Source organism: Uranotaenia lowii, chromosome 2 (genome assembly GCF_029784155.1).
Source record: "Uranotaenia lowii strain MFRU-FL chromosome 2, ASM2978415v1, whole genome shotgun sequence".
Taxonomy (NCBI): Eukaryota; Metazoa; Arthropoda; class Insecta; order Diptera; family Culicidae; genus Uranotaenia; species Uranotaenia lowii.
The window spans coordinates 426732887-426758013 of NC_073692.1; the positions used below are offsets into that span (position 1 = coordinate 426732887).

The 25127-nt window shown below is 39.0% G+C and overlaps 2 protein-coding genes across 2 annotated transcripts in view; both read left to right on the forward strand.

Moving 5' to 3' along the window:
- The window catches only part of LOC129742315 (40S ribosomal protein S12), a 244334-nt gene that overhangs the window by 114503 nt on the left and 104704 nt on the right, over positions 1-25127 (forward strand). The window lies entirely within an intron of this gene.
- LOC129742309 (uncharacterized) lies at positions 77-24068 on the forward strand. The gene is made up of 4 exons (XM_055734192.1): positions 77-2448; positions 2567-4031; positions 22310-22457; positions 22514-24068. The coding sequence occupies exons 1-4, from the start codon at positions 508-510 to the stop codon at positions 22692-22694; spliced, it is 3735 nt and encodes a 1244-aa protein (XP_055590167.1). The 5' UTR covers positions 77-507; the 3' UTR covers positions 22695-24068.

Here is a 25127-nt window from a genome sequence, read left to right on the forward strand (position 1 = left end):
GCAGCTTGGATGTCTTTCTGAAAATTAGTTCCGTATGACGGATGACTTGGAGTAGTATTACTAAATATTTACAATAATCTTGGGATGTGGTTGAGCTGCAGAAAGTTTGTAGACTTAATAGGAAGTTTTATTTCAAGGCAGGCATAGTGAATCGTATACATGTTGATAAAATAGTTATCGATGGAATGTGCAACATGGTAGAAACGAGAAAGTGGAACCTAGAATTCAAGCAGCGAAGATTACCAAATTGTTCAATACCCTGAGTGTGTTTTCGTAGATGACTCTTTCCCGTTTCATAAGTAATATCAATATCAATCGCGAAAAAATGACAACACTTTAAAAGCGAAGTGTAATAATTCCTTGTTTGAAATAAATTTTTGTTTTGCGAATGACATCATCTCTCGGAAGATGTAATGTCGGAGGCTGTCAAAATTGAGCAAAGTTGGATATGCTTAAGTTTGGATACAAAATAGTTCGAATGTAGTAAAATAAATTGCAGTTTTCAAAATGGAGCAAAAATCAAATATGCAGTGCAATATTAAGGAACAGCCCTCGGATCGAGAATCGGAGGAGCTGGAACAAGAAAAGGTGGATTTGAGTCCCGAAAACTCCAAAAAGAGTGACAATTCACCTGCTGATGATACTTTTTCTAAGCTGGCTGCAGATGCAGATAATGGAGAGAAATTACAATGCATGACTGGTACTTTATATGATGGAGAGAGTGCAAGTTATAGTGCAAAATCAAGTTCGTCAAAGCGTGAAATTGAAAATAATGCTTGTGACGATATTGAAGTGCGGAATGCATTAGCATTTACTATTGATTTCGGAGATGGTCGGAAGCAGGTTGATCAACAAAGGCACGAGAAAATGCTTGAGCGTTTTCAAAATCGTCACAGACGAGGAGTGTCTTTATCAAAATTAGAAACCCAGTCAGCTTCTTCTTCAACAACGATAAGACCACCACAGACTGCAAATCTACCAAGAAAACATCAGCAGCCTTTGTCGAATGAGCAAGTAGAAGTGAAACTACGAGATAAAAGTACATCTTCGAGAGCTGCGAGAAATTCACGACACAGTTGGAGTCCCAGAACCAGTATTACCGATGTAGCCACCAAAGTATCATCGAAACAAACGAAAGCCCTCAATAAATTTGCTCCAAAATCAACCACCCTCCAGATGGCTTTCGAACAACAACACATTTCCTGTTCCAGTTCCGAGCAAAATGCGGAAAGTATGGATTCGTCTATCGGAATCCATTGTAGTCAACCTCCGTTAGAAAATTTTAACAGCGAAAAGGACGACAGTGTAAGTGAAGCAGGAACTTACACGCTAGATGGTGATAATTATACAGAAGAACAAAAAGAGAGAATGAACATAGACCGTATACCAGTCAGTAGCACTCATGAGTCGAACCAGAAATCACTTTTCACAATAGAATCAGTTCCATCAATTCCAAAGCGGCCAACGAATTTTCAAGAAGAACTAGAAGTTATTGACTTAGATCAAGCATATTTTGATAACCAACCTGCTACTCGAAAGAAACCCAACGTTTTGGAAGTCGATCTGGCACACGAATCAACTTTGTCAACAACACATAAACCTAAACAGTCTTATTTGGAAAAACTTAAAACTAGAGTTAGAAATATAACACACAAACATAAATCGTACGAAGGAAACGTCGTCAAAGAAGTGAAAGCTTCTCCTGATCAGGGCACATTCACTTCAGTAACTACAAGTGGAATTCTTAGTATTAAACCGTCTTTGGAAAGCCATCCGCGTTTGCAAAGAAGAAATAGTCTCACAAAAGCTCACATTGATAGTTCCGAATATGTGGAGGGTAGAGCAAACCTCAACATTCATAGGAAAAATGATGAACCCAAAATACTCAACTGCTACACCGATTCAGAGAAGGCAATTGAAAAAATAAACTACCGAAGCTCAAATGTTAATCAACCAGTAGACAGTTCTACCATAAGTTCAGCAGTGAGTAAAAAAGATTGGATTCAAGAGTGGGCCAAGAATGCTCGAGAATATTCCAGACACACAGATGATGCGAATCTAGCAGATTCGGCGATGACTCAAAGCTACAACTTCGAGAAGAAGAATCAATTCGGCTACGATTACAATATCGATATGACCAAAAGTGATTATTACGATTCGAAAAAGTACGACCAACTCGAGGACAACATGAACAAGTATCATCTGAGTAAGAAACAACGAGATCTGTTGTTCAACAACACCAGCAACAGTGAACCTACCATTCAACAGGACTATGTTGGATACGGTGGCGACGATAAGAACTTTATCCGTTGTGGAAGTTTGCGGCAGTCGGGAAAAATTGGTGCCTCCAAACCTCCCATGAGCCCTAGCAAGATTCCGTCGCCGGTGTGCTCCACGGGGCGTGCAAGAAGCGTCAGTCGGAACCGCAGCCTACAAGGAAGTAATTCGGTGAGTGATTGAAAAGTCATTTCATTTAAGGATTTCATTTTTAATTTCGTTTTGCAACTATTATTCAAAAGGCCGTCATGATTATCAAACTTAAGTTCATGTATTATTTTTATTACAGGATATATCAATGAATGAGACTGAAATGTATTTGCATAAGACTGCTGCAGCGATATCAACTTTGCAAAATCTGCACAGAAGGAATTCTCAAAGAAGCGCTTCGTTGCACAATTCTTCCCACTCCAGCCCCATGAGCCCAGCTTCGCGTCATATGTCGCCGAAGATATCTCCCATGAACAGCCTCCGTTCTCCAATACGTCCAGTGAATGCATTCGATGTAGACTGCCAAATATACCCGAGGCAGCATCAATCACTGTTGAGTCGACAGCAGCAAAACCCAATGCTTAACCACAGAAGGAATCTTTCGTTCGACAATTCCGACTATTATGAAAATATGCTATCTGGCATGAACGACCAACTAGCGAATAGTTACGATACTCAGCAATTGAATGCAATGTTAGAGTTTAAAAAACACACGCGACATAATTCTTTCGAAGGAATAACCACCCTACCGCCAAAACCATTAAAATGTTCTCAAAAACTAGGAATATCAACGACTATCGGTCGGGATATTCAAATTCAACCTGGAAATTCTATCGAGTATGATGATGATGATGATGACAACATTTTAGTCGTATCGACAGATCTACGCAATATGTCACTGGGCGCAAAGAAGGAAGATTTCTCAACACGCAAAAAGCAGGCGCCGATATCAAAAATTGAGCCAGTACCAAAAGGTCTGGCAGCTTCCGCAATAGATACGGCTCACAACTCTTCTCCCATAAAGAGGTCGAGCTCGTTTTCGGTCAAATCATTAAAAGGAATCACACCGACGCACACTCCAAAAATGTCCACGAAAAAACAAGTTGGAAATGTACAGATTCAAAAATCGGCCAGTAGCACTAGTTTTAAAAAACTTGTTACCGATTACAATACCTATGATAATGATTTATACATCAACAACGATGACGATCTAGAACTAGACAACGATCTATCTTCGAACTCAGAACTAAGCGACAAGGAAGAAGCGGCCGCGAAATCTGAAAAGCAAAGCATAACGAACACGCGAGGCAACAAGACGTTCCAGATGAGGGTGGAACAGAACAGGAAGATAGCCATGGCAGGCAAACAAGGCGCCGCAGCTTGTCCGAACACGCCAGAACCTCCACGCAGAGCACTAAACATCAAAGGTGCGGTGCGTGATCGATCGTCCATGCCCAGGGATTCTAGCCTGAACCGCATGAAACAAGACATGACGATGTCCCGTAAAAGCGTTACTAAGGAGCTGGTCTCAAAAGAGCCTGCCTCAAAAACAAAGGTTCAGCCAAAATATATGGACATCTCAAAGTATAAAACAAACAACAGTGCTAATTTCCTGAAGAAAGACGAAACGAAAAGCTATCTGTTCAAGCCAGATTTAAAGAAAAGCCCCAGCACTTCTTCCGTTTCGATGGCCAGAGCCGATCCGAACAGAATCAGCGTGAGGAGTGTCAAATCTGCTGGACCCAAACCGGGGAAGAAAGAAGGTAAGGCAGAAACATGACGAGTTAAAGACTGAAATTTAAAAAAAAATCCTACTAAAGTATTTATAAAATCAAAAAACAAAAATCTAAAACTAAAACTGAAAATTGAAATTCATTGTAAATTTATAAAACTTGAACATTAAACACAAAAATTCAAATTGACTAGTCAAATAGAAAAAACTATTTAGATAAAAATATATACCATATTTCTCATCTTTAAAAAAAATCAATCGTTAAAATCGTTAACATCATTGGAATCATAAAAAAAGGTTTAAATCGTTAAAATTATTGAAGTCAAAATTGTTAAACCCGTTAAAATCATTTGATTTGTTAACATCATTTGGATCTTTGAAATCGTGGAAGTAGGCGATGCCAAATTGACACCGCACGCGTTTTTTTTCGCTCTTCTAATAATTCCGATAATTTTCGTTTTTCAATCCAATAAATCTAAATAAATTGAAAATTAGTGGTATCAATGTGTGGCCGGGTGTTCACAGCAGGGATGGCCACCGAGATAAGTGCTCCAAGTTTAAGGACGTGGTCTTTCGGAGTGGTTTATTTGCCTCATGGTATCGAAAGAACCTTGCTTTATAGCGGTGTTGTTGTTCGTGTCGGTACTTGGATTTCGTTTTTCATTCAATGGGCCTAAAGTGATTGTTTTTTTTTTTTAAAGAGGTTAAGGATGTATAAATTTGGTCTTGTTGAATCCTACGATTTCAATGCAAAGTTTAACTGTAAATTTGCGCTCGGAATGCCGGATCCTTCTGTTGCAAAAAGTGGTCAATTCTATGGTTCTGGAGGTTGGGATAGAAAGATTATGTTGTCTAAGTGAAAGTGATAGAGAAGTGACATTACCCTGTGGAGTTGTTGTGAAAAAACTCAAATAGCCAAACTAATTTGACAACAAGCTTATACAAATTGCCTTATTAATATTTTGTCCCCCGAGCTCGAGAGGGAAATTGTACTGCTTCGATTGGAAAATGTTAGAAAATTCAACACTCTTGGCGAGGAACTTTGGTGAGATTGTTTAATGTTTCATTTATTATATCATTCATCAATCCTATTTGCCATGTAGGATCTCCTCAATTGCACCCTTCCCGTTCCTATCTGAAACAGCTTTATGGGTCGTATGAGTTCTCTGCACCTAAACAGTTATTTTACTGTTTCAGATTTTGTTCTTGTTCTTGTTCTTCTCGATGCTCAACTTCACATTAAAAAGTGTGTTGATAAATTGCACAAGGCCACAAAAGTAAAAAATTTCTAAGGGGCGAAGAATTTATAGCTAATTTTCTTTAACTCATTAGATCCAGAAATGCAATAGATTTTTTCTATCGGCTTATGTGCTTTTTAAATAACTTTCAAAAATACCTAAAAATTATCTAAGAAAATTAGGAACTTTTTGAACACATTACAAACAAAATTTTAATTCCATTATGAACTTTTTCTAAGCCTGCAAGTTATTTTGACTTCTACAAAAAATGTTAGACAAGTATTCTATTTGTTTACTTTGTGTTTAATAACGGAATTTTAAGGATTTTTTAAAAGCATTTCAATCAAAATTTAATTTTTGATTTATTTTTAAAGCAAAAATTAATCATAGGTTTAGTTAAATAAAACCATTTTTTTCAAACTTTTTTCAGTAATGTCGGAAATAATTGTAATGATATCTTCCCAATTTTTAAAAACTGTAGAATTTAATTTTTTATTAGATTATTCATCATCATCATCATGATCAATTTTTTTTCCTTAATCAAATGAAGTAGGTATATGAAACAAATTCAGAATCAGTTTTTTCATTCATGAAGATTCTTTAGTTAATCAGTTATCAATGACTGATTTCACTTATTATTGGCGATAGACAAAATCTGTGTAAAGATATGAGTTCAGGAAATTTCTGGAAAATTCAAAATCTACCAAATTAACATAGGTACCGTGATCCGGGGTAATATTGATTCCTTTTTTTAATATTTTTCGATTATTTTTTCTGTAAAGGGGAATGTGGCATGTTTCACATTTCTTAAATCAGTACTGGACACCTTTGAACGTAAAACATGGTTGCAGAAATTTATTACACTCCTATAAAATCGATTTCATCTCTGTTTTCAATTTGAAGCTTTAGGGTAAGATTGATCAGTCTCTATTTTGACGGTTTTAAAGAGTTTTCTTGATCATAAAGGATAAAAAAAACACTTTCATAATATTTACAAATGCAAGTTTATCAATTTAGTTTGCTTTCTAACGTTTTCTTTAAAAAAAATTATATTCGAAAAAAGAACTTTTCTGATGCATACATTTAGGGGCAAAAATTAAAATAATTGCTAAATAGTTTGAGCTACATTATTCAAATGAAATTTTACCTTCACATATTCCTCTAGGCCCTCCCACTATTTCCATTTCAATTTAACCATTTGATAGAGTTCCTATGCAATTGTCGAATACGGGCTTACTCTTGGAAAATGTCCTTATTTTTTACATATCAAAAATTTATCACTAAATGCTATAAAAATAGCACTATAACTATACACACACAAATAAAAAAAAAGTTCATTCACTTTCAACAACTTGTTTGCTTCTAAATCCTTTTTGGTTTCATCAAGAGAGCTGTTTGTTTGCGAGACTTGGATAAAATAGATATTTTGGATTTATTTTAGATTTTGAAATTACATTTCTACTAACAGAAAAAAATTTCAAATACAAACAAAATTTTGCCAATTTGATGCTCAATTAATAGGCTTTCAAACGCAGAAATCAGTTTCCAAAAATTTCCACTTCCATCTGTACCGTTAAGCCGTCAACACGTACGCCGGAGCATCGTATCGTTGCTGTGTACCTGCAGGAACATTTTACATTATTTATTTTTTCCTTACCTGTATTTCAATCAGCACTTTTCAGTGCTAAAATTATTTTCATTTTCTTTTATTCATATTTTCTCTTTTCTTTCCAGCATGGGGAAGTCTTCGGCCGGCTCAAGGGCCGGAAGAAAACGGATTGCTGAACCTAATCCAGGGCCATCTGCCAAAAAAGTTGAAATTTCCAATTCATTCGATGTCCTTCATAACATTGGTGATGAGGAAATATTCATATTTAATTCTGATAAGAGTACTAAGAAACCTTCTTCTTCTTCTTATACTCTTAAAAACGAAAAGATTCCACCAATAACGGTCACGATTCCTGACTTCAATGCCTTTCGAAAAGAAATCGTCACTTCCGTCAAGGATGTGAAGATTTCTTTTCAGATCGGTCGAAGGGGAACTGCTCGTATTTTGGCGGAATCTTTTAATGATTTTCAAAAAATTTTAAATTATTTGAATAATAAAAAACACCAATTTTTTACGTACGACACTAGAGGTGATCGTCCTTTTAAAGTTGTACTTCGTGGTCTCACCGGCGATCAGACACCGGATGAGATCACAAATGAATTAAATTCTTTGTTAGGTTTTTCTCCAATTCAAGTAATTCAAATGAGGAAAAGAACCAACACGAATAATACCAGTAGTGTTGGTTTTGCTCCTGAACTTTATTTGATCCATTTTAAAAAGGATCAGGTCAATAATTTGAAAATTTTGGAAAAGGCTCGTCTTATGTTTCATTGTCGAGTAAAATTTGAACCTTTTCGTAAATCCCATACCAATTTTTTACAAAATATTACGCAATGTCGTCGTTGTCAAGCTTTTTGTCATGGCACTAAAAATTGTAGAATGAATGCCAGATGCATGTTTTGCGGCTCATTCGATCATGAAAAATCTAAATGCCTTTTTGGTGGTGATAAACCAAAAACAGAATTTTTTAAGTGTGCGAATTGCGCAGGTAATCATTCCTCGAATTCTCTAGATTGTCCCGTTAGGGCAAAAATTGTTGCTTCTAGGAAAAACCCCAAAGTTTCCAGAAAAGTTTCTTCTCCTCCTTCCTCTTTTTCGTCTACACACGTCAGACCGGCAAACAACCTGCCTGTTCGCAGTCAGCCTCGGCCTACATTGGAATCACGGCTGGGTAATACCCGAAGTGATTTTAATGTTACCTGGGCTGATTCTGCGCCACAGACTCGTTGTTTATCGTTCTCAGAGGTGGTTGAAAATGGGTTGCCTTCTCCAGGCATAAATAATAAAAATGGGAAAAAACCAAGTCTCAACGTTCATGCGAAGGCTTGGGAAAATCCCCGAAATTCAAATACTTTTTCTTCTCCTTCCTCTTCTGATTCTAACAATTTTGTTGATTTGGGTGAAATTACTGAGGAAAAATTAAAATTTTTGCATCAAAATTTAATGGAAATGATGCAACTTATGTTGAAAGCAAATTCAATGTTTGAAGCTTTCCAAACTTCTTTTAATTATGCTAACAAAATTATTATGACTTTACGATTCCCTCATGGATCCAAATAGATGTTTAAATATTATGAATTGGAACGCTAGATCTTTGCTGGCTAACCAAGACGAGTTCTTTTTATTTTTGAAAACTCAAAACATACATATTGCTGCCATCACTGAAACTTTTTTAAAGCCAGACAATAACTTGAAAAGCAATGCTTTCTTTAAAATTTTACGAAATGATCGACTTGATCGACAAGGTGGGGGTGTAGCTATTGTCATCAATAGTCGTCTCAAATTTAGACTTCTTCCTTCTTTCAATTCAAAAGTCTTAGAAACAATTGGAATTGAATTAGAAACTTCTATGGGGAAAATTATAATTGTTGCCGCATATTTGCCTTTTCAATGTAGCGGTGAACAGAAAAATTTTTTGAAGGGAGATTTACAAAAACTCACCAGAAATAAATCTAAATTTTTTATTATTGGTGACTTTAATGCAAAACACCGATCTTGGAATAATATTTCATCAAATTCAAATGGGAATATTTTGTTTAATGACTGCTCTGCAGGTTATTATACTGTTGAATATCCTAATGGGCATACTTGTTTTTCTTCAATTAGAAATCCCTCCACAATTGATTTGGTTCTAACGGATTTAGGCGAGCATTGTAGTCAATTAGTTACTCATGCGGACCTCGATTCAGACCACCTTCCAGTAACTTTTTCTTTATCCCAAATTCCCATTGAAAACCCTTTAAAATCAACTTTTAATTTTCAAAAGGCTAACTGGGAGCGATATATGAATTTTATTGAACGTAATTTAGATGTAAACGTTCCATTGAATTCAATAGAAGATATTGATTTGGCTGTAGAAAATTTGACAACTTCAATAGTCAATGCTAGAGCCGCTTCAATACCTAAAGTTAAACATAAATTTAATCAACCTTTAATTGATGATGATCTTCAGTTTTTGATACGACTGAAAAACATTCGTCGACGCCAATATCAACGTACTAGGGATCCTTATTTGAAATTAATTTATTGCGACCTTCAAAAAGAGATCAAACGTCGTTTAAATTTCATTCGTAATGAAAATTTTGCTAAAGCAGTAGAGGACATAAAACCCTACTCAAAGCCATTTTGGAAATTAACTAAAATTCTAAAAAAGCCCCAGAAGCCAATTCCTACTTTGAAAGATGGGGATAAACTTCTTTTAACTAATTCAGAAAAAGCTCAAAAATTAGCCCAACAATTTGAGTCTGCTCATGATTTTAATTTAAACGTTGTAAGTCCAATTGATGCTCAAATTTCCCTAGAATTTGATGATATTCTTTCTAAGCAAATTGTGTTTGAAAGTTCTTGTGAGACAAATATTGATGAACTTAAATTGATTTTCAAAAAATTTAAAAATATGAAAGCCCCGGGGGAAGATGGGATTTTCTATATTCTTATTAAAAAGTTGCCTGAAAGCACTTTAAATTTTTTAGTTAAAATCTTCAATAAATGTTTTCACTTGGCTTATTTTCCCAATAAATGGAAAAATGCCAAAGTAACTCCAATTTTGAAACCTGGAAAAAGTGCTTCAGAGCCTTCAAGTTATCGACCAATTAGTTTGCTTCCTTCTTTAAGTAAACTATTTGAGAGAGTTATTTTGAATAGAATGATGATTCACATTAATCAGAATTCTATTTTCCCTGATGAACAATTTGGTTTTCGTCATGGACATTCTACTACACATCAACTTTTGAGTGTAACTAATATGATTAACGCTAGCAAATCTGAGGGTTATTCAACTGGTGTTGCTCTTCTTGATATTGAAAAAGCTTTTGACAGTGTTTGGCACAAAGGTTTAGTAGCTAAATTAGCTCGATTTGATTTTCCTGTATATCTCACCAAAATTATTCAAAATTATTTGACTAGCCGAACTTTGCAAGTAAGCTATCACAATTCATGCTCTGAAAGGATACCCATTAGAGCTGGTGTCCCTCAGGGTAGTATACTTGGGCCTATATTATACAATATTTTTACTTCTGATCTTCCTGATGTCCCAGAAGGAAAAGGTAGAAGATTATTTGCTGACGATACTTTGCTTTCAGCCAAAGGTCGAAATTTACGGGTGGTACGCAGTAGATTGCAACAAAATTTAAATTCCTTTTTGAATTACTTGAAAATGTGGAAAATTTCTCCTAACGCTTCCAAAACTCAACTTATTTTATTTCCCCATAAGCCAAGAGCAAATTTTTTAAAACCTAATGAAAATCATTCCATAACTTTTAATGGGGTTTCTCTAGAATGGTCTGATCACGTGAAGTACTTGGGACTCACACTTGATCGGAATCTTTCTTTTAAGAATCACATTGAAGATATTCAATCTAAATGTAATAAATACACTAAATCTCTTTATTCTCTCATCAACAGGAAATCCCGGTTGTGTCTGCGAAATAAGATGCTCATCTACAAACAAGTTTTCCGACCAGCGATCATGTATGCAGTTCCGATTTGGTCTAGCTGCTGCGCGACGAGGAAGAAAGCCATCCAGAGGATTCAAAACAAAGTTCTGAAAATGATTTTGCGGCTTCCACCTTGGCACAGCACCGAAGATCTTCATCGGATTGCAGGCATTGAATATATCGAAGAGATGGCCAACAAAATCATCTCCAACTTCAGAGGCAAATCGATGCAGTCTTCCATCGCAGAGATTCGTTCTCTTTATGTTTAGTTTAATTTTAGGATAGTGTTTAGTTTTAAGTATAAAATATTTTTGCTATTACAGGATGTTCTCCTACATTAAAAACTTGATTGCGCTTAGCAAATTTAAATCTTATAAATAAATTTTTATAATCTAGTTAACTATAGGGCTATGAACAGTTCATTGTTGAGCTGAACACCTGGTTTAATGCAATAATGTGATATAAGTGTAATGATGATTTGATACAAATAAAGACATATTTAAAAAAAAAAAAAAAAAAGTTTCCAAAAATTTAAGCTATAGACTGAGTTATTGATGATAATGTGTAAAGATTTATTGTGAGTCAAAGTTACCCGGGTGATCAAAGTTACCTCGTTTTACGGTACCAAAATGTTGTTTTCTTTAGTTATCAATTGAATTCTTTGAATAAAATTTCAAAATAGTAAAAAGTTTTTATTCAAAAAAACTTATTTTTTGGATTTTCATATTTTGTTTGTATTTTCGAATAAATTCGCCGAATTTTATTGTATAGTTTTTTTTTTAATTTTCAAATAAATTGACCACACATCTTAGGAAACTATTTTTATTTAAAAAGATACTACCCAAGTAACCATAAGCATTAAGCCAAAACCCTGAATCAGTATTAAATCAACATTTCTAATGCAAGTTAGCATGAAATCACCATTTCTAATGCAAGTTGGCATTAAATCAACATTCATAATGCTGTTTTGTTTTATATAAGCATTATTAATGCATAGAAGCAATAAAGAAAATTAGCACTAATGATAGCACTATATGCACATATAGAGTAGCTCTAAAGTTAATAAGCATTAGGAGTGGTGTGACCCGAACAGTACTTGAAGTACGGATTTTTTCACCCACCTTATCAGCATCAAGAGTGGTCGAAATGGTAAAGGCGCAAGGAGAGCTAAAGGCTGCTGCGGGATCCTCGGTTCGAGACTCAGAAGAATTCATTAAGCAGGCATAATCCTAATCCTCCTTCATTCAGCAGGTTGATTGATGTTGCAGATAATAATTATTTATTTATTTTTTGTTCATTTTAATTATTCAAAAAATAATAATTAAATAAACAAAAGGTGTTCTAAGTATGCATTGTTAATGCTTTTATACGGCTTTCGAAAAATGACGTTTTGATGGTGCTCTAATTCAGCATTTGTAATGCTTATTAAAGGCTAAGTTGTGATAGCATTTAATCAGTCCGCTATTTCGCCTTTTTAGCATTAAATCTGCATTATATACGCATATAGTGCAAAACAAGCATTAATACAGAGTTATATATGGGAATATAGTGTTGATTAAGGGCTATGTTTTAGTGCTTATGGTTACTTGGGTAGCTGATCCGGTGTGCTTTGCTACACATTTCAAAAATAAATGATATTTTTTAGAAATTATTCAAATTAAATTTTTTTTTTGACATCATTTTAAATCAAATTATAACTTAATTCAAAAGCAATGAGATTTATTTATCTATTTTCGTTGTATAAAATGAGAGCTCCAGCTGGAGTTATTAATTGCAATACAAAGATGACTTTAACTAATTTTCTGAATCTTGATCTATAAATTTGTGTTCAAGCTTCGCCCTGAAAGAGGAAGGTCTTAAATTATTCATACGCAAACAACCTTTCTTGCTTTTAAAAGTTTTACCAAAAAATCCTCTTATATCAAATATAGTTCCATTGGTTGATAAATTTTTAAGCTTTACATCAAAATTAATAAAGAGCCACCTCATTTTTCCCCTTTCTACAAATCTGTCGAATAATCATAGAACCATACCAAAATGATTTTCCAAGTTTTGTCCATTTCTTGGTGTTAAAACCACTGGGCACAGAGGAAAAAATCCCTTCAACTGGCCTCCCTGGACGGACGTAAATGTCAGCGGCTGGAAAAAAGCGCGAGGACTGTTTTTTCGTTTGCGATCGGAAGAGAAAGTTAGAGAAAAGTTGTCATAAAGTTTAAAGTTAATTTCTATATTCCCGAAATTATGTAAGTTTTTCAATGAATTTGTTTTGTATCCATTAGCTCAAAAATACATTTTATACAGTCGAACAGGTCAGATAAGATAGCAGCAACTCACGCGTCCAGGCACATTTTTTTGTAGAAGCCGAAACTAAAACTGTAAGTCGGTAAAACTTACTTACTATTAGAGCTATCAAACTGAATAAAACTTTATCTTTTTAGTTTGAGCTGATTCAAACGAGCAGCTACATCAGGCGTTTCACTTTCCCCAACATTTTCTCAAAAGTTTTATTGGTGCATAACCTCACTTTGAGATGGGAAGCTGCAGCAAATGTGCCGAACCGGACAACGAGGAAATGGTTGCCTGCGACGATTGTGGGGCATGGTTCCATTTCATTTGCGTGAGCGAATCACCCGGTGTGGAACACCGTGAGTTCCGTTGCTCGGAATGCGCCGCTAAGAGGGAGAAAAAGGGGAAAAAGTCTGGCAAGAAATCTACTGCCGGAACTCTTCCGAAACCCTTACCTCTTCAGGCAAATCCCGGCAATCAAGTGCCCACCGGAAGCAAAAATTCACCATCGAATCATGGAATCGTCGCCGATCCGGAATACACCCGAGCAAGACAACCAGATGACGGCAAATCGATTACGTCAAAAAGCAGCAAACGATCCTCTTCACGATTGGAGCTGGAAATGCGTCGCATGGAAGAGGAGTTTGCGATGAAGGAACAGCAGCTTGAGGCGGAAAAGATAATCAGCGAGAGGCGTATGGAGCTCGAGCAGCGGCTCGCGCAGAAACGCTTCCAACAGGAAAAAGAACTCAAAGAAAGACGACTGGCGCAGGAAAAGGCGATGCTCGAAAGGCAGCTTGCTGAAGAAATCGATTTCCAACGGAAGCAGCGCGCCCTGCAGGAAAAATTTCAGCGTGACCGCTACCAACTGACGGTTAGAGAACTTGGAAGCGACGATGGTGCAGTTGGCGGAGAGCCGAACGATGTTTCTGAACATGAAAGCCGAAAAAAGGTGAACGATTGGCTCATTCACCGCATCGATCCAGAACCGAGGCTGAAAGATCTGAACGAGTTCGAAACCGAAGACCAGGAGGTTCGTGAGTACCTCACGCCCAGGCGGCATCCGGAAGTACCAGCCAAGCGAGCGATAAATGATTTACCACCCGAACAGCACCTTCGATCAACCCCCATCCAAGAGATGCGCCGCATGAGCCCTATCTTTCAGTGGCAACCGGGCACTCGTGAATATCGTCAGCAAGAACCCGTTTTGGGAATCAACCAGAGACATGAGGAGGCATCGTTAACGTCGACAAACAGCTCTCGAGATGGGTCGGGGCCCACCAGGGCACAACGAGCCGCCCGTCAGGTCCTGTCCAAGAAGCTACCGATTTTCACCGGAAGGAGCGAAGAATGGCCGCTGTTCTACAGTAGCTACACCAACTCGACAGACGCCTGCGGATTCACTAACGTCGAGAACCTCGTCCGCCTGCAAGAGTGCCTTAAGGGACCGGCACTGGAATCCGTCCGTAGTCGGCTACTCTTGCCAAACTCCGTACCGCACGTGATCGAAACGCTCCGCATGTTATACGGAAGACCCGAGCAGCTGATTCATACGCTACTGAACAAAGTGCGAAAAGCAGATGCACCGAAAAGCGATCGACTGGAAACTTATATTCCTTTTGGGATGGCGGTCCAAGAATTATGTGACCATTTGGAAGCGGCTAACCTACATGATCATTTGGTCAACCCGATCCTGATTCAGGAACTGGTCGATAAACTCCCGGCCGCAACAAAGCGTGAGTGGGTGCAGTGCCGGAGATTGACTGATCGAGTGACGCTCCGCACATTCGCGGATTTTGCATCAAACATCGTAGCGGAAGCCAGCGAAGTTATTCTTGTCGTCGATTCAAAAGGAACAGCATCTACCAAAGTAGAAAAGTCAAGGCCAAAGGAAAAAGGATTTGTATACGCACACAGCAGTGCCAGCAACGTAACCGTGAAACCCCAATTAGTCTGTTCGATCTGTAGGAAGGATGGACATCGGGTCAGGAACTGTGACATCTTTCGAAGTTTGAATTTGACCGAGCGGCTGAAGAAGAAAGAAGAGCACAAACTGTGTGAACGGTGCCTGAACGAGCACGGAGGCTGGTGCAAATTCAAAATAACTTGCAATATTGGAAACTGTCGAGAACACCATCATCCTTTGGTGCACCGGAACGTAACAGCCAATCCAAGAGAAACAATACCAACTATTGTGGGACAACATCACGCTCATACGTCCAAGCAGCATTCCGTGATATTCCGGATTGTACCGATTGTACTACACTTCAAGCAACGATCGATATCAACTTCCGCCTATTTGGACGAAGGTTCGTCGATGACGCTCATCGAGGAGAGCCTCGTAGCTAGCCTCCACGCTAACGGTCAACCACAACCACTTACGCTGCAGTGGACAGGAAACATCGTCCGACAAGAACCTAGTTCTGTTTGCTTGTCACTACAGGTATCAGATGGCACATCGGGAGAGCGATTAGACCTGAACGAGGCACGAACCGTGAAAAAGCTGTACCTTCCGAAACAGCGCATAAACTTCGAGGAAATTACCAGTCAGTATCCGCACCTTCACGGCTTGTACACAGCAAATCAAAACGGAGAGGAACCGAAGATTCTGATCGGACTCAACAACGTCCATCTGTTGGCACCTTTGGAATCAAGAATTGGCAAAACCAACGAACCTATTGCGGTCAGATCCCACCTTGGTTGGACCATCTACGGACCTAGGGGAGCCTCACACATTGAAGGCTTCCTGGGTTGTCATCGGGAACTATCGAACCAGGAACTGCATGACATGATGCGCGGCTACTTCGCCGCCGAAGACGCTGGAGTCACTGTGAGTGAACTTCCGGAGTCGGATGAAATTCGCCGAGCTAGAGACCTGCTGCAGAGAACAACCGTACGAGTAAATGGCCGTTTTGAGACTGGATTACTATTCAAGTGGGACGATTTTGAACTGCCGGACAGCTACCCGATGGCGCTCAAGAGGATGGAGGGTCTCGAGCGACGGCTGAAAAAGGATCCCATACTCGAACAAGCTGTACACCAAAAAATCGTGGAATATCAAGCGAAGCAGTACGCCCATCAGTTGACGGATGAAGAAATGTTGTTGGCGAATCCCAAGAAGGTTTGGTACCTCCCTCTCGGCGTTGTTGTCCATCCAAACAAACCTGGCAAGATACGTCTGGTCCTGGACGCGGCGGCTCAAGTGAACGGAACGTCGCTAAACTCCATTCTACTTACCGGACCGGATCTTTTAACTTCGTTGCCAGCTATCATTCAACAATTTCGGGAACGACCGGTGGCTTTCAAGGCGGACATACGCGAAATGTTCCACCAATACCGGATTCGGGAAGCTGATAAGCACGTATTGCGTTTCCTTTTTCGAACAAACCCTACCACCAAGCCAGACGTGTACGTTATGGATGTGGGTACCTTTGGTGCAGCCTGCTTACCGACGTCTGCCCAATATGTGAAAAATCTGAATGCGTCTCAACACGCCGATCAATTCCCGGACGCTGCGAAGGCTATTATTCGTCGGCATTACGTTGACGATTATCTTGACAGTGCCGATACTCCTGAGGAAGCCATCAACCGAGCGAAGCAGGTCCGCTACGTGTACTCACAAGCTGGATTCGAGCTGCATAGCTGGGTTTCGAATGATAAATCGTTTATTCGAGCCCTGGGAGGAAAAGAAGACGACGAACGAGTGCCGCTGCAACCAGAGGATGACAAAACAAGAGAACGCGTTCTGGGAATTATCTGGTGTCCCCACGAAGACATCTTTACTTTCTCGACCAATCTGCGGAAGGACTTATCACCGTTTCTAAATGATGATCAGCGACCGACGAAGCGGATAGCCCTCCGCTGTGTAATGAGCCTTTTCGACCCACTCGGATTTCTTTCTCCGTTCACAATACATGGCAAGATCCTTCTCCAAAGTCTGTGGCGTACCGGGTGTGATTGGGATGAGAAAATCGATGACGAAAGCTATACCCGTTGGTCGCAGTGGAGAAATAAACTGTCGTTGATTGAAGAGGTGAAAATTCCCCGTTGCTATCTGCAAAATGCTCCACCGAAGGCTTATGAGTCGCTACAACTTCATGTTTTCGTCGACGCCAGCGAGCAGGCGTATGGTGCTGTAGCCTTCTTCCGGATCGAAACCGACGAAGGTCCACGATGCTCACTAGTAATGGCGCGAACGAAAGTGGCTCCACTGAAGCAGTTGTCCATCCCTCGCATGGAACTAATGGGTGCGGTACTCGGAACAAGATTGCTAAAATTGGTTGAAGATAGTCATGAGCTGAAGGTAACGAGGCGTTTGCTCTGGACCGATTCGCAAAATGTGCTGTCATGGATTCGATCCGATCAACGGAAGTACAAACCGTTTGTCGCATTCAGGATTGGCGAGATTCTACAAGAGACGAAGATCGACGAGTGGCGCTGGGTGCCCTCGAAGGCTAACGTGGCAGATACACTCACCAAGTGGGGCAGAGGTCCTTGTCTGGACCCAGAAGGGCCCTGGTTCAACGGACCCGATTTTCTCCAGCAACCAGAGGAGATGTGGCCTACGCAGAAAACACCAACACCAAACACGACAATCGAGCTTCGAGCGTGCCACATGTTCCACACTTTCAAGACTAACGAACCTATCATCGATGTAAGTCGGTTCTCACGGTGGAATGTTCTCCTACGGACGATCTGTTGCCTTTACAGATTTATCTCCAATTGTCGTCGCCGCATTGCTCGAGCACCCATAGAGGTTATTCCGGACGCCACCGAACGATTGAAGAGATTGGTGATCCGTGACATCGAATGTACCGTAGTTCCTTTGAAGCAGGAAGAATACGAAGCAGCCGAGATCCTGTTGTGGAAAATTGCTCAAAGAGAGTCGTTTTCATGTGAAATAGTTATCACATCGAAGAACCGTCAGCTAACGTCAGAAAACTGGATTCCGATTGAGAAACACAGTGCCATTTATCATTGCAAGCCGTTCCTGGACGATTGTGATGTGTTGCGAATGGACGGCAGGACAAAATTTGCTGAATTCATCCCCTACGATACGAGATTCCCCATCATTCTACCAAAAGCCCACGAAATCACCAATCTATTGCTAGCTGACTATCATCGGCGTTTTGCACACGCTAACCGGGAGACCACGTTCAACGAAGTTCGACAACGTTTTTATATTCCTAAGCTGAGGAGCTGTGTGAAACGGTCGATGGATAATTGTCAATGGTGCAAAGTAAAAAGGAGCCGACCGCACGTACACTGCCGGCCAAAAGTTTGGGATCACCCACTAAAAAACATGCAAATTTTGATCGTTCATATCTCAGCCGTCTTAGGACATATTGCAAATCTTCTGATCTCATTTGAAAGATAATGAGCAATAGCTATCTCGGAGGTATTTTGCCCAAATATAATGTTTTAGTTTTGAACTTAAAACTTAACCTAAAGTTATAACATTTTCAAAAAACCGCACTCAATATTCAAAGCCGATCATCTCGGGATAGGGTGGACCAAATCTCAAAATTTGAGTGGCATTAGAATTCCTGTTCTTTACTTCTCAAAACACAATCAAAAAATTTTGAGAAAAAATTCAAGAATGTATTTTAATTAATAAAATAGACACTTGAGTTATCGTCCAAAAGTTTGGGATCACCTCTTTGTATGGTGAGTTTGGGATCATTCTTATAAAAACATGCAAATTTATTTTATTCATATCTTTCTCATCTAACATCGTATTGCAGATCTGAAGGGTTCATTTGGAAGCTTAGGAATTGTTGTTTTTTAATAAATTCATTCAAAAATTATATTTTGAAGTGATAACCATAAAAAAATCACCTGAAATTGATTGTTTTTTTGAAAGTTCCCAGATTTTTTTTATAGTTCTCACCTTAAAATAAAATTTTTGAATGAATTTATTAAAAAACAACAATTCCTAAGCTTCCAAATGAACCCTTCAGATCTGCAATACAATGTTAGATGAGAAAGATATGAATAAAATAAATTTGCATGTTTTTATAAGAATGATCCCAAACTCACCATACAAAGAGGTGATCCCAAACTTTTGGACGATAACTCAAGTGTCTATTTTATTAATTAAAATACATTCTTGAATTTTTTCTCGAAATTTTTTGATTGTGTTTTGAGAAGTAAAGAACAGGAATTCTAATGCCACTCAAATTTTTAGATTTGGTCCACCCTATCCCGAGATGATCGGCTTTGAATATTGAGTGCGGTTTTTTGAAAATGTTATAACTTTAGGTTAAGTTTTAAGTTCAAAACTAAAACATTATATCTAGGCAAAATACCTCCGAGATAGCTATTGCTCATTATCTTTCAAATGAGATCAGAAGATTTGCAATATGTCCTAAGACGGCTGAGATATGAACGTTCAAAATTTGCATGTTTTTTAGTGGGTGATCCCAAACTTTTGGCCGGCAGTGTACCTACGATGGCACCCGTACCAATTGAACGAATGACGCCTTTCCTGAGACCCTTCAGTCATGTGGGTGTCGACTATTTTGGACCGATTGAGGTAATCGTTGGACGCCTGGTCGAGAAACGGTGGGTTGTTCTTTTTACGTGCCTGACGGTCCGGGCAGTGCATTTGGAAGTGGCACACAAGCTGAATACTGACTCGTGTATCAAGGCAATTCGGAGATTCGTGCTGCGCAGAGGCCCACCAATTGTCATATTCTCCGACAACGGCACCAATCTGAAAGCAGCCAACAAGGAGCTTCAAGAGCAGATTCGTCGGATCGGAACAGCCTGCGCTAACGTGTTCACCAATGCCAAGACGCGCTGGTGCTTCAATCCGCCTTCTGCACCCCATATGGGGGGCATATGGGAGCGGATGGTACGAACGGTCAAGACGACAATGGCAACACTGAATGCGGAACACCGAATGAGCGATAAAATACTTTTGACCGTTATTGCTGAGGCCGAAGAGATCGTCAACTGCAGACCGTTGGTTTATATACCCCAAGACTCATCGGACGCTGAAGCGCTTACGCCGAACCATTTTTTGCGTGGCACGGTAACCGAGCTGAAGGATCTTCGCATAGCGCCACCAGGTCTGGCAGAGGCACTTCGAAGCACCTACCAGAGGTCCCAGTACATCGCCGACGAAATATGGAAGCGGTGGCTAAAGGAATATGTGCCGTCCTTGAACGTGAGTTCCAAATGGTTAGAAGATTCAAGACCGCTGAAACCAGGCGATTTAGTGTTCATCACGGATGATGAAAACCACAACGGATGGGTCCGGGGGCAAGTAGCTGAAGTCATCGTGGGAAAAGACGGCCGTGTTCGACAGGCGGTGGTTCGCACTTCCAGTGGACTGTTTCGGCGACCGGTGGCTAAACTCGCAGTCATAGAGATTGAGGCTATTGGTAAATCTGTCCAGGAAGCAGGTTCTGGACCAGGTTTACGGGTCGGGGAAATGTTAAAACCACTGGGCACAGAGGAAAAAATCCCTTCAACTGGCCTCCCTGGACGGACGTAAATGTCAGCGGCTGGAAAAAAGCGCGAGGACTGTTTTTTCGTTTGCGATCGGAAGAGAAAGTTAGAGAAAAGTTGTCATAAAGTTTAAAGTTAATTTCTATATTCCCGAAATTATGTAAGTTTTTCAACGAATTTGTTTTGTATCCATTAGCTCAAAAATACATTTTATACAGTCGAACAGGTCAGATAAGATAGCAGCAACTCACGCGTCCAGGCACATTTTTTTGTAGAAGCCGAAACTAAAACTGTAAGTCGGTATAACTTACTTACTATTAGAGCTATCAAACTGAATAAAACTTTATCTTTTTAGTTTGAGCTGATTCAAACGAGCAGCTACATCAGGCGTTTCACTTTCCCCAACACTTGGATTTTGTTTAAAAAAAAAAATAAAGCAATATTCCCAATCCTATCCTCCTACTGCAAGAAATGAATTCTTTCACATAGGAATATATCTCGTATCGAAATACTGTCCAATGCCAAATTTTGTTTTATCTACGCAGTAAATTTTTGAGTTATGCATAAACTTGAAAAGGAGTACCATCCCACCTTCCTATCTTCCCATTGAATTGAGGGATGAGAACTTAATATTCATAGAAATATGCTTCTTATAGGATTCATTTGCTCGATTAATTCTCGAGTTAAGGCGGCTGCCCGTGGCGTAGAGGATAGCCTTCAAGTCTTCTAAACCAGCGGGTATGAGATCGAATCCCGGTCTCGGCATACATAGTACACTTTCTGTGGGTTGGTGGTTTCAGCATTTGTCAGATGCTAGCCTGAGGAGTGAGGGATACCAAATATTTATAGACGTATTTCTCGTACCCAAATATCGTTCCATGCCAAATTTGGTTCCATTTGCTGTTGTAGTTCTTGAGTTATGCAGTAAAAATTGTATGAAACCCCTTCCCCATTTCCATCCTCCTCGCTGGAAGAAGGAAGGGATTTCAAATAATCATTAGAACATTTCTCGTTCCCAAATACCCTCCCATGCCAAATTTGGTTTCATTTGCCTCATAAGTTTTTAAATTATGTCATCCTGAAAATTCAGCAAATTTAAGAAAATTATGAAAATCAAGAAGAATAAGTTAAAAATCAAATCGAGAAAATCAAGAAAACCAACAAAAATCTGTAAAATCGAGAAAAAACGAACAAACACATATGATCACAGTTTCTTCATGTTTCTTTGAAAAAAACAAAAATTACTCAACTCTAAAGCATACATCTTCCAGAGATATGATAGCCAGCATAATACAAATGCTCAAACCACCAGCACACAGAAAGAGTATTATAATGCCGTGATCGAGATTCGATCTTATAGCCTCTGGCTCAGAAGATTTAAACGCTATCCTCAAGGCCACGATTGGTGGTAAAAAAAATCGAAAAAAATCTATAAAATTTTAAACAAAATATTAAAAAAAATCTAGAAAATTTAAAAAGTTAACAAAAATCAAGAACTAAACCGAATTAAGAAAATCAAGAAAAAAGGAAGAATCAAGAATAAAAAAAAACAGCAAATGAAAAAAGTTACATAATAAAAAAATAATAAATTCAGCGAAAAAACACACTACAAACTATGAAAAAAAAATTAGTTTTGAGGTGGTACACAGAAAGCAGAAAAAATATTTCAAATCAAGAAAGTCTACATTCGAAACTCGCAACATAAAAATATGATATTTCAATTTCGATTAGATAAGAAATTTTAAATCGAATTGATGGGTAATTGAATCGTTCTTTTTCTTCGTAGCACCGAAAGCGAAAGAGCAAGAACTCGAGATGTGGCGAAGGCGAGCCAGCTACGATCCCATGAAGGCCGCCATGGAGGGAAAGCGCAAACAGGAAGAAGCCAAGCGCGCGGCTCAGCAACAAGTCGATCGGCTGAAAACCGTTGAAAGGTATAGGTTTGATGTGAACAATAGATTATTTTGGACTGACATTTTTGTTTTTTTAGCTCGGTTTTGCGTTCAAAATCCTACCATAGTGGAGTTGGTGCTGGTGGCATGAGTCGAGTTTGTGATAGTACTGTAGGGGATTGTGAGTTTATGGATAACATCAGCAGCAGCAGTCAGCCGAGCAATCGCTGGACGTTGACTTCAAACGAGTCGAGCGATGAGCTGGACGATGAGCATTGAACCCTAATGTCCTTATTTTAAAAACAGTTTTGAAACGTACTTAGTTTGACTACAGCAATGGTTAGCTTATGTGAGAAAAGATTTTTTATTATATTTAGGTCTCCATTTTTGAACAGAAAAAGGTTAATTTCAGCAGGAATTGTAGAAAAGTTTTGCAGAATTGGTTTCTAACTACCAAAGACATCATCTTCACAAAATTTTTAGAAAAAAAAACTATAAATTCCATCTCTTTTCCGTACTCATCGAATTTGAAACCTCAACTTAGACTAGCGACATGTTGGTGCTTCTCAGAGCCTCTTGAGAGAAATTAGTTTGATTTCCTTGTAATTTTATAGTTACCTATTAATTGAGCATCTGATCTTGGTTCTATATCATGTACTTTCCTCATGAAATACATTCGTAATCATGCATACGATGCATAATTACTCAAAAGCTCGCTCAAATTGTATAAAACTCTACTAACGAAAAAATGCTTCAAAACATCACATATGTACTAAAACATGCTCTCTATAATCAGGATACTATCTGTTACATTGCTTCAAACTTTACTTTTGCAGCTCAAAGATGTTTTTTTTTGTTTGTTTTTTTTTTGTTTTCGGATAAAAGCAATACTCAATCGTGTATATAAATCATAAATCATTTCTTTATCAATCTTGAAGGAAACTTGTTAAGCCGATTCAACAATAATATATGTAAGTTCTCGGCTGAAAGCAATCAAAGTTAAGTTATTCGTTGCTTGAAAGAAGAACAAATGTCGTTTGATTTGAAGGCCTCATCAACATTCAAGAATTGATAGAACCGTACTATTCGTCCTCAAATGAACAATTTTGATTGTTTATAATCGTGAAAAACACCTTCCATTTATTATCCAAAATTACGTTAGCACATCTAGTGAATTATTTTAGAATTTTTTCTAGTAAAAGAATATACATATGATTGTGTGAGTTTAAAGATCATTCAATATTCTTATGCTGGCAAAAAACAGTTAGTTAATTTTCCGCAATTCATATACAAATATTATCATCGTTAGGGGAAATCGTTACTCTTTTTTGTCCTACATCGATCAATTTCTGTGTTTTCTGTGTGTGAGTCTGTTTCAGTTATGGCTGAACTAATAATCTTTATTGCAAATTGAATTTAGAAACAAAAAATCATGTATTCCTGTTGTGGGCTAGTTCGTACGTTGGTTGAGTTTTTATTAAATTATTTTGACATCTATTACTACACATCCATTATCTACTAGCTGTTATTTACGAGCGCAACATTATTCAAAATTCATCTGAATCTGAACAAAAAAAATCATTGTTAACTGTGAACAAACAAGGTATATTTTTTATATATCGCTAGGAACAATAAATTATACTACAGGACTAACATGAGTTGATACTTTATAACTAATTATCCGAAAATCATTGGGGTTTAGATAATTTAGTAATTCTCGAAGCCGCTCTTCCGTACACGGTGGTTAAATCGTGCGCAAAATGGTACACCCGTTAGCGGGATGAGATTTTAAAAAAATTCGTGAAGGAAATCGATTCGAACTTTCTATCAGGCACCTGCCGGATCTCCTGTCAGAAATTTTTCATTTAAAAGCCTCGCCTGAATGTTCCGGAGAAAAACGAGGAAAAAATTTAATAAAAGTATATCTAGCTTTAAATTTAGCTTACGATCTATTTTTTTTATTATTAGTTGGGTCCATGGGTGCAATTGGTTGACTCTAGCTAGATACTATGTGCCCCTACGCCATAAAGTCCACCTGGGGCCTCTGGTCTTCTCTGACGACTCGAGGTCCGGTATTTACTCGTACCTCGAGCCTCGCTTGGTTCCCACGACTATCGTGCGCTCCGCTTCTGTTCGAGACCACTGCAAGAGACCAACGACCTCTCCTCTAAAGACTCGAAATATTGGCTCCGCTTGGTTTGACTCGAGGCCCTCTCCTGTTTGCCCGTTCGTGTGCCGAATCAAGAGCAGCTTATCCTGGACATGAGCCTGTCAAAACACACGTCCGGGGCTTTACGAAACTACTCGGATAATTCCCGGCGCAGACGTCATCCAACACCGACTCGAGTGACTCACCCGCTGTCGACGTGAAGTCACTCCACCGCGACGTGAAAGCTCTTCCCCCCTACGAGTTCGACTGCGGAGAAGGTCTTGTCTTATCCCCACAGCCTCCGTCGCAGAGGGCGCATTCGACTCGAACATTCCGCGACGGTAACGGAGGAGGTATCCTACACAGGAACACACCCACGCGACATCCTTCGCACGATGTTGTCGGCTGTCGTGTCTGGTCCGCAGGCGGCAAGCATGTTAGTGCGTAACCCTTCGAACCTCGGACAGTTGAACACTACGTGCTCTGGTGTCTCAACTGTGTCACCGCAGGTTTAGCAGAACGGCGAGGCCACGTGTCCAAACCGATGGTGGTACTGCATGAAG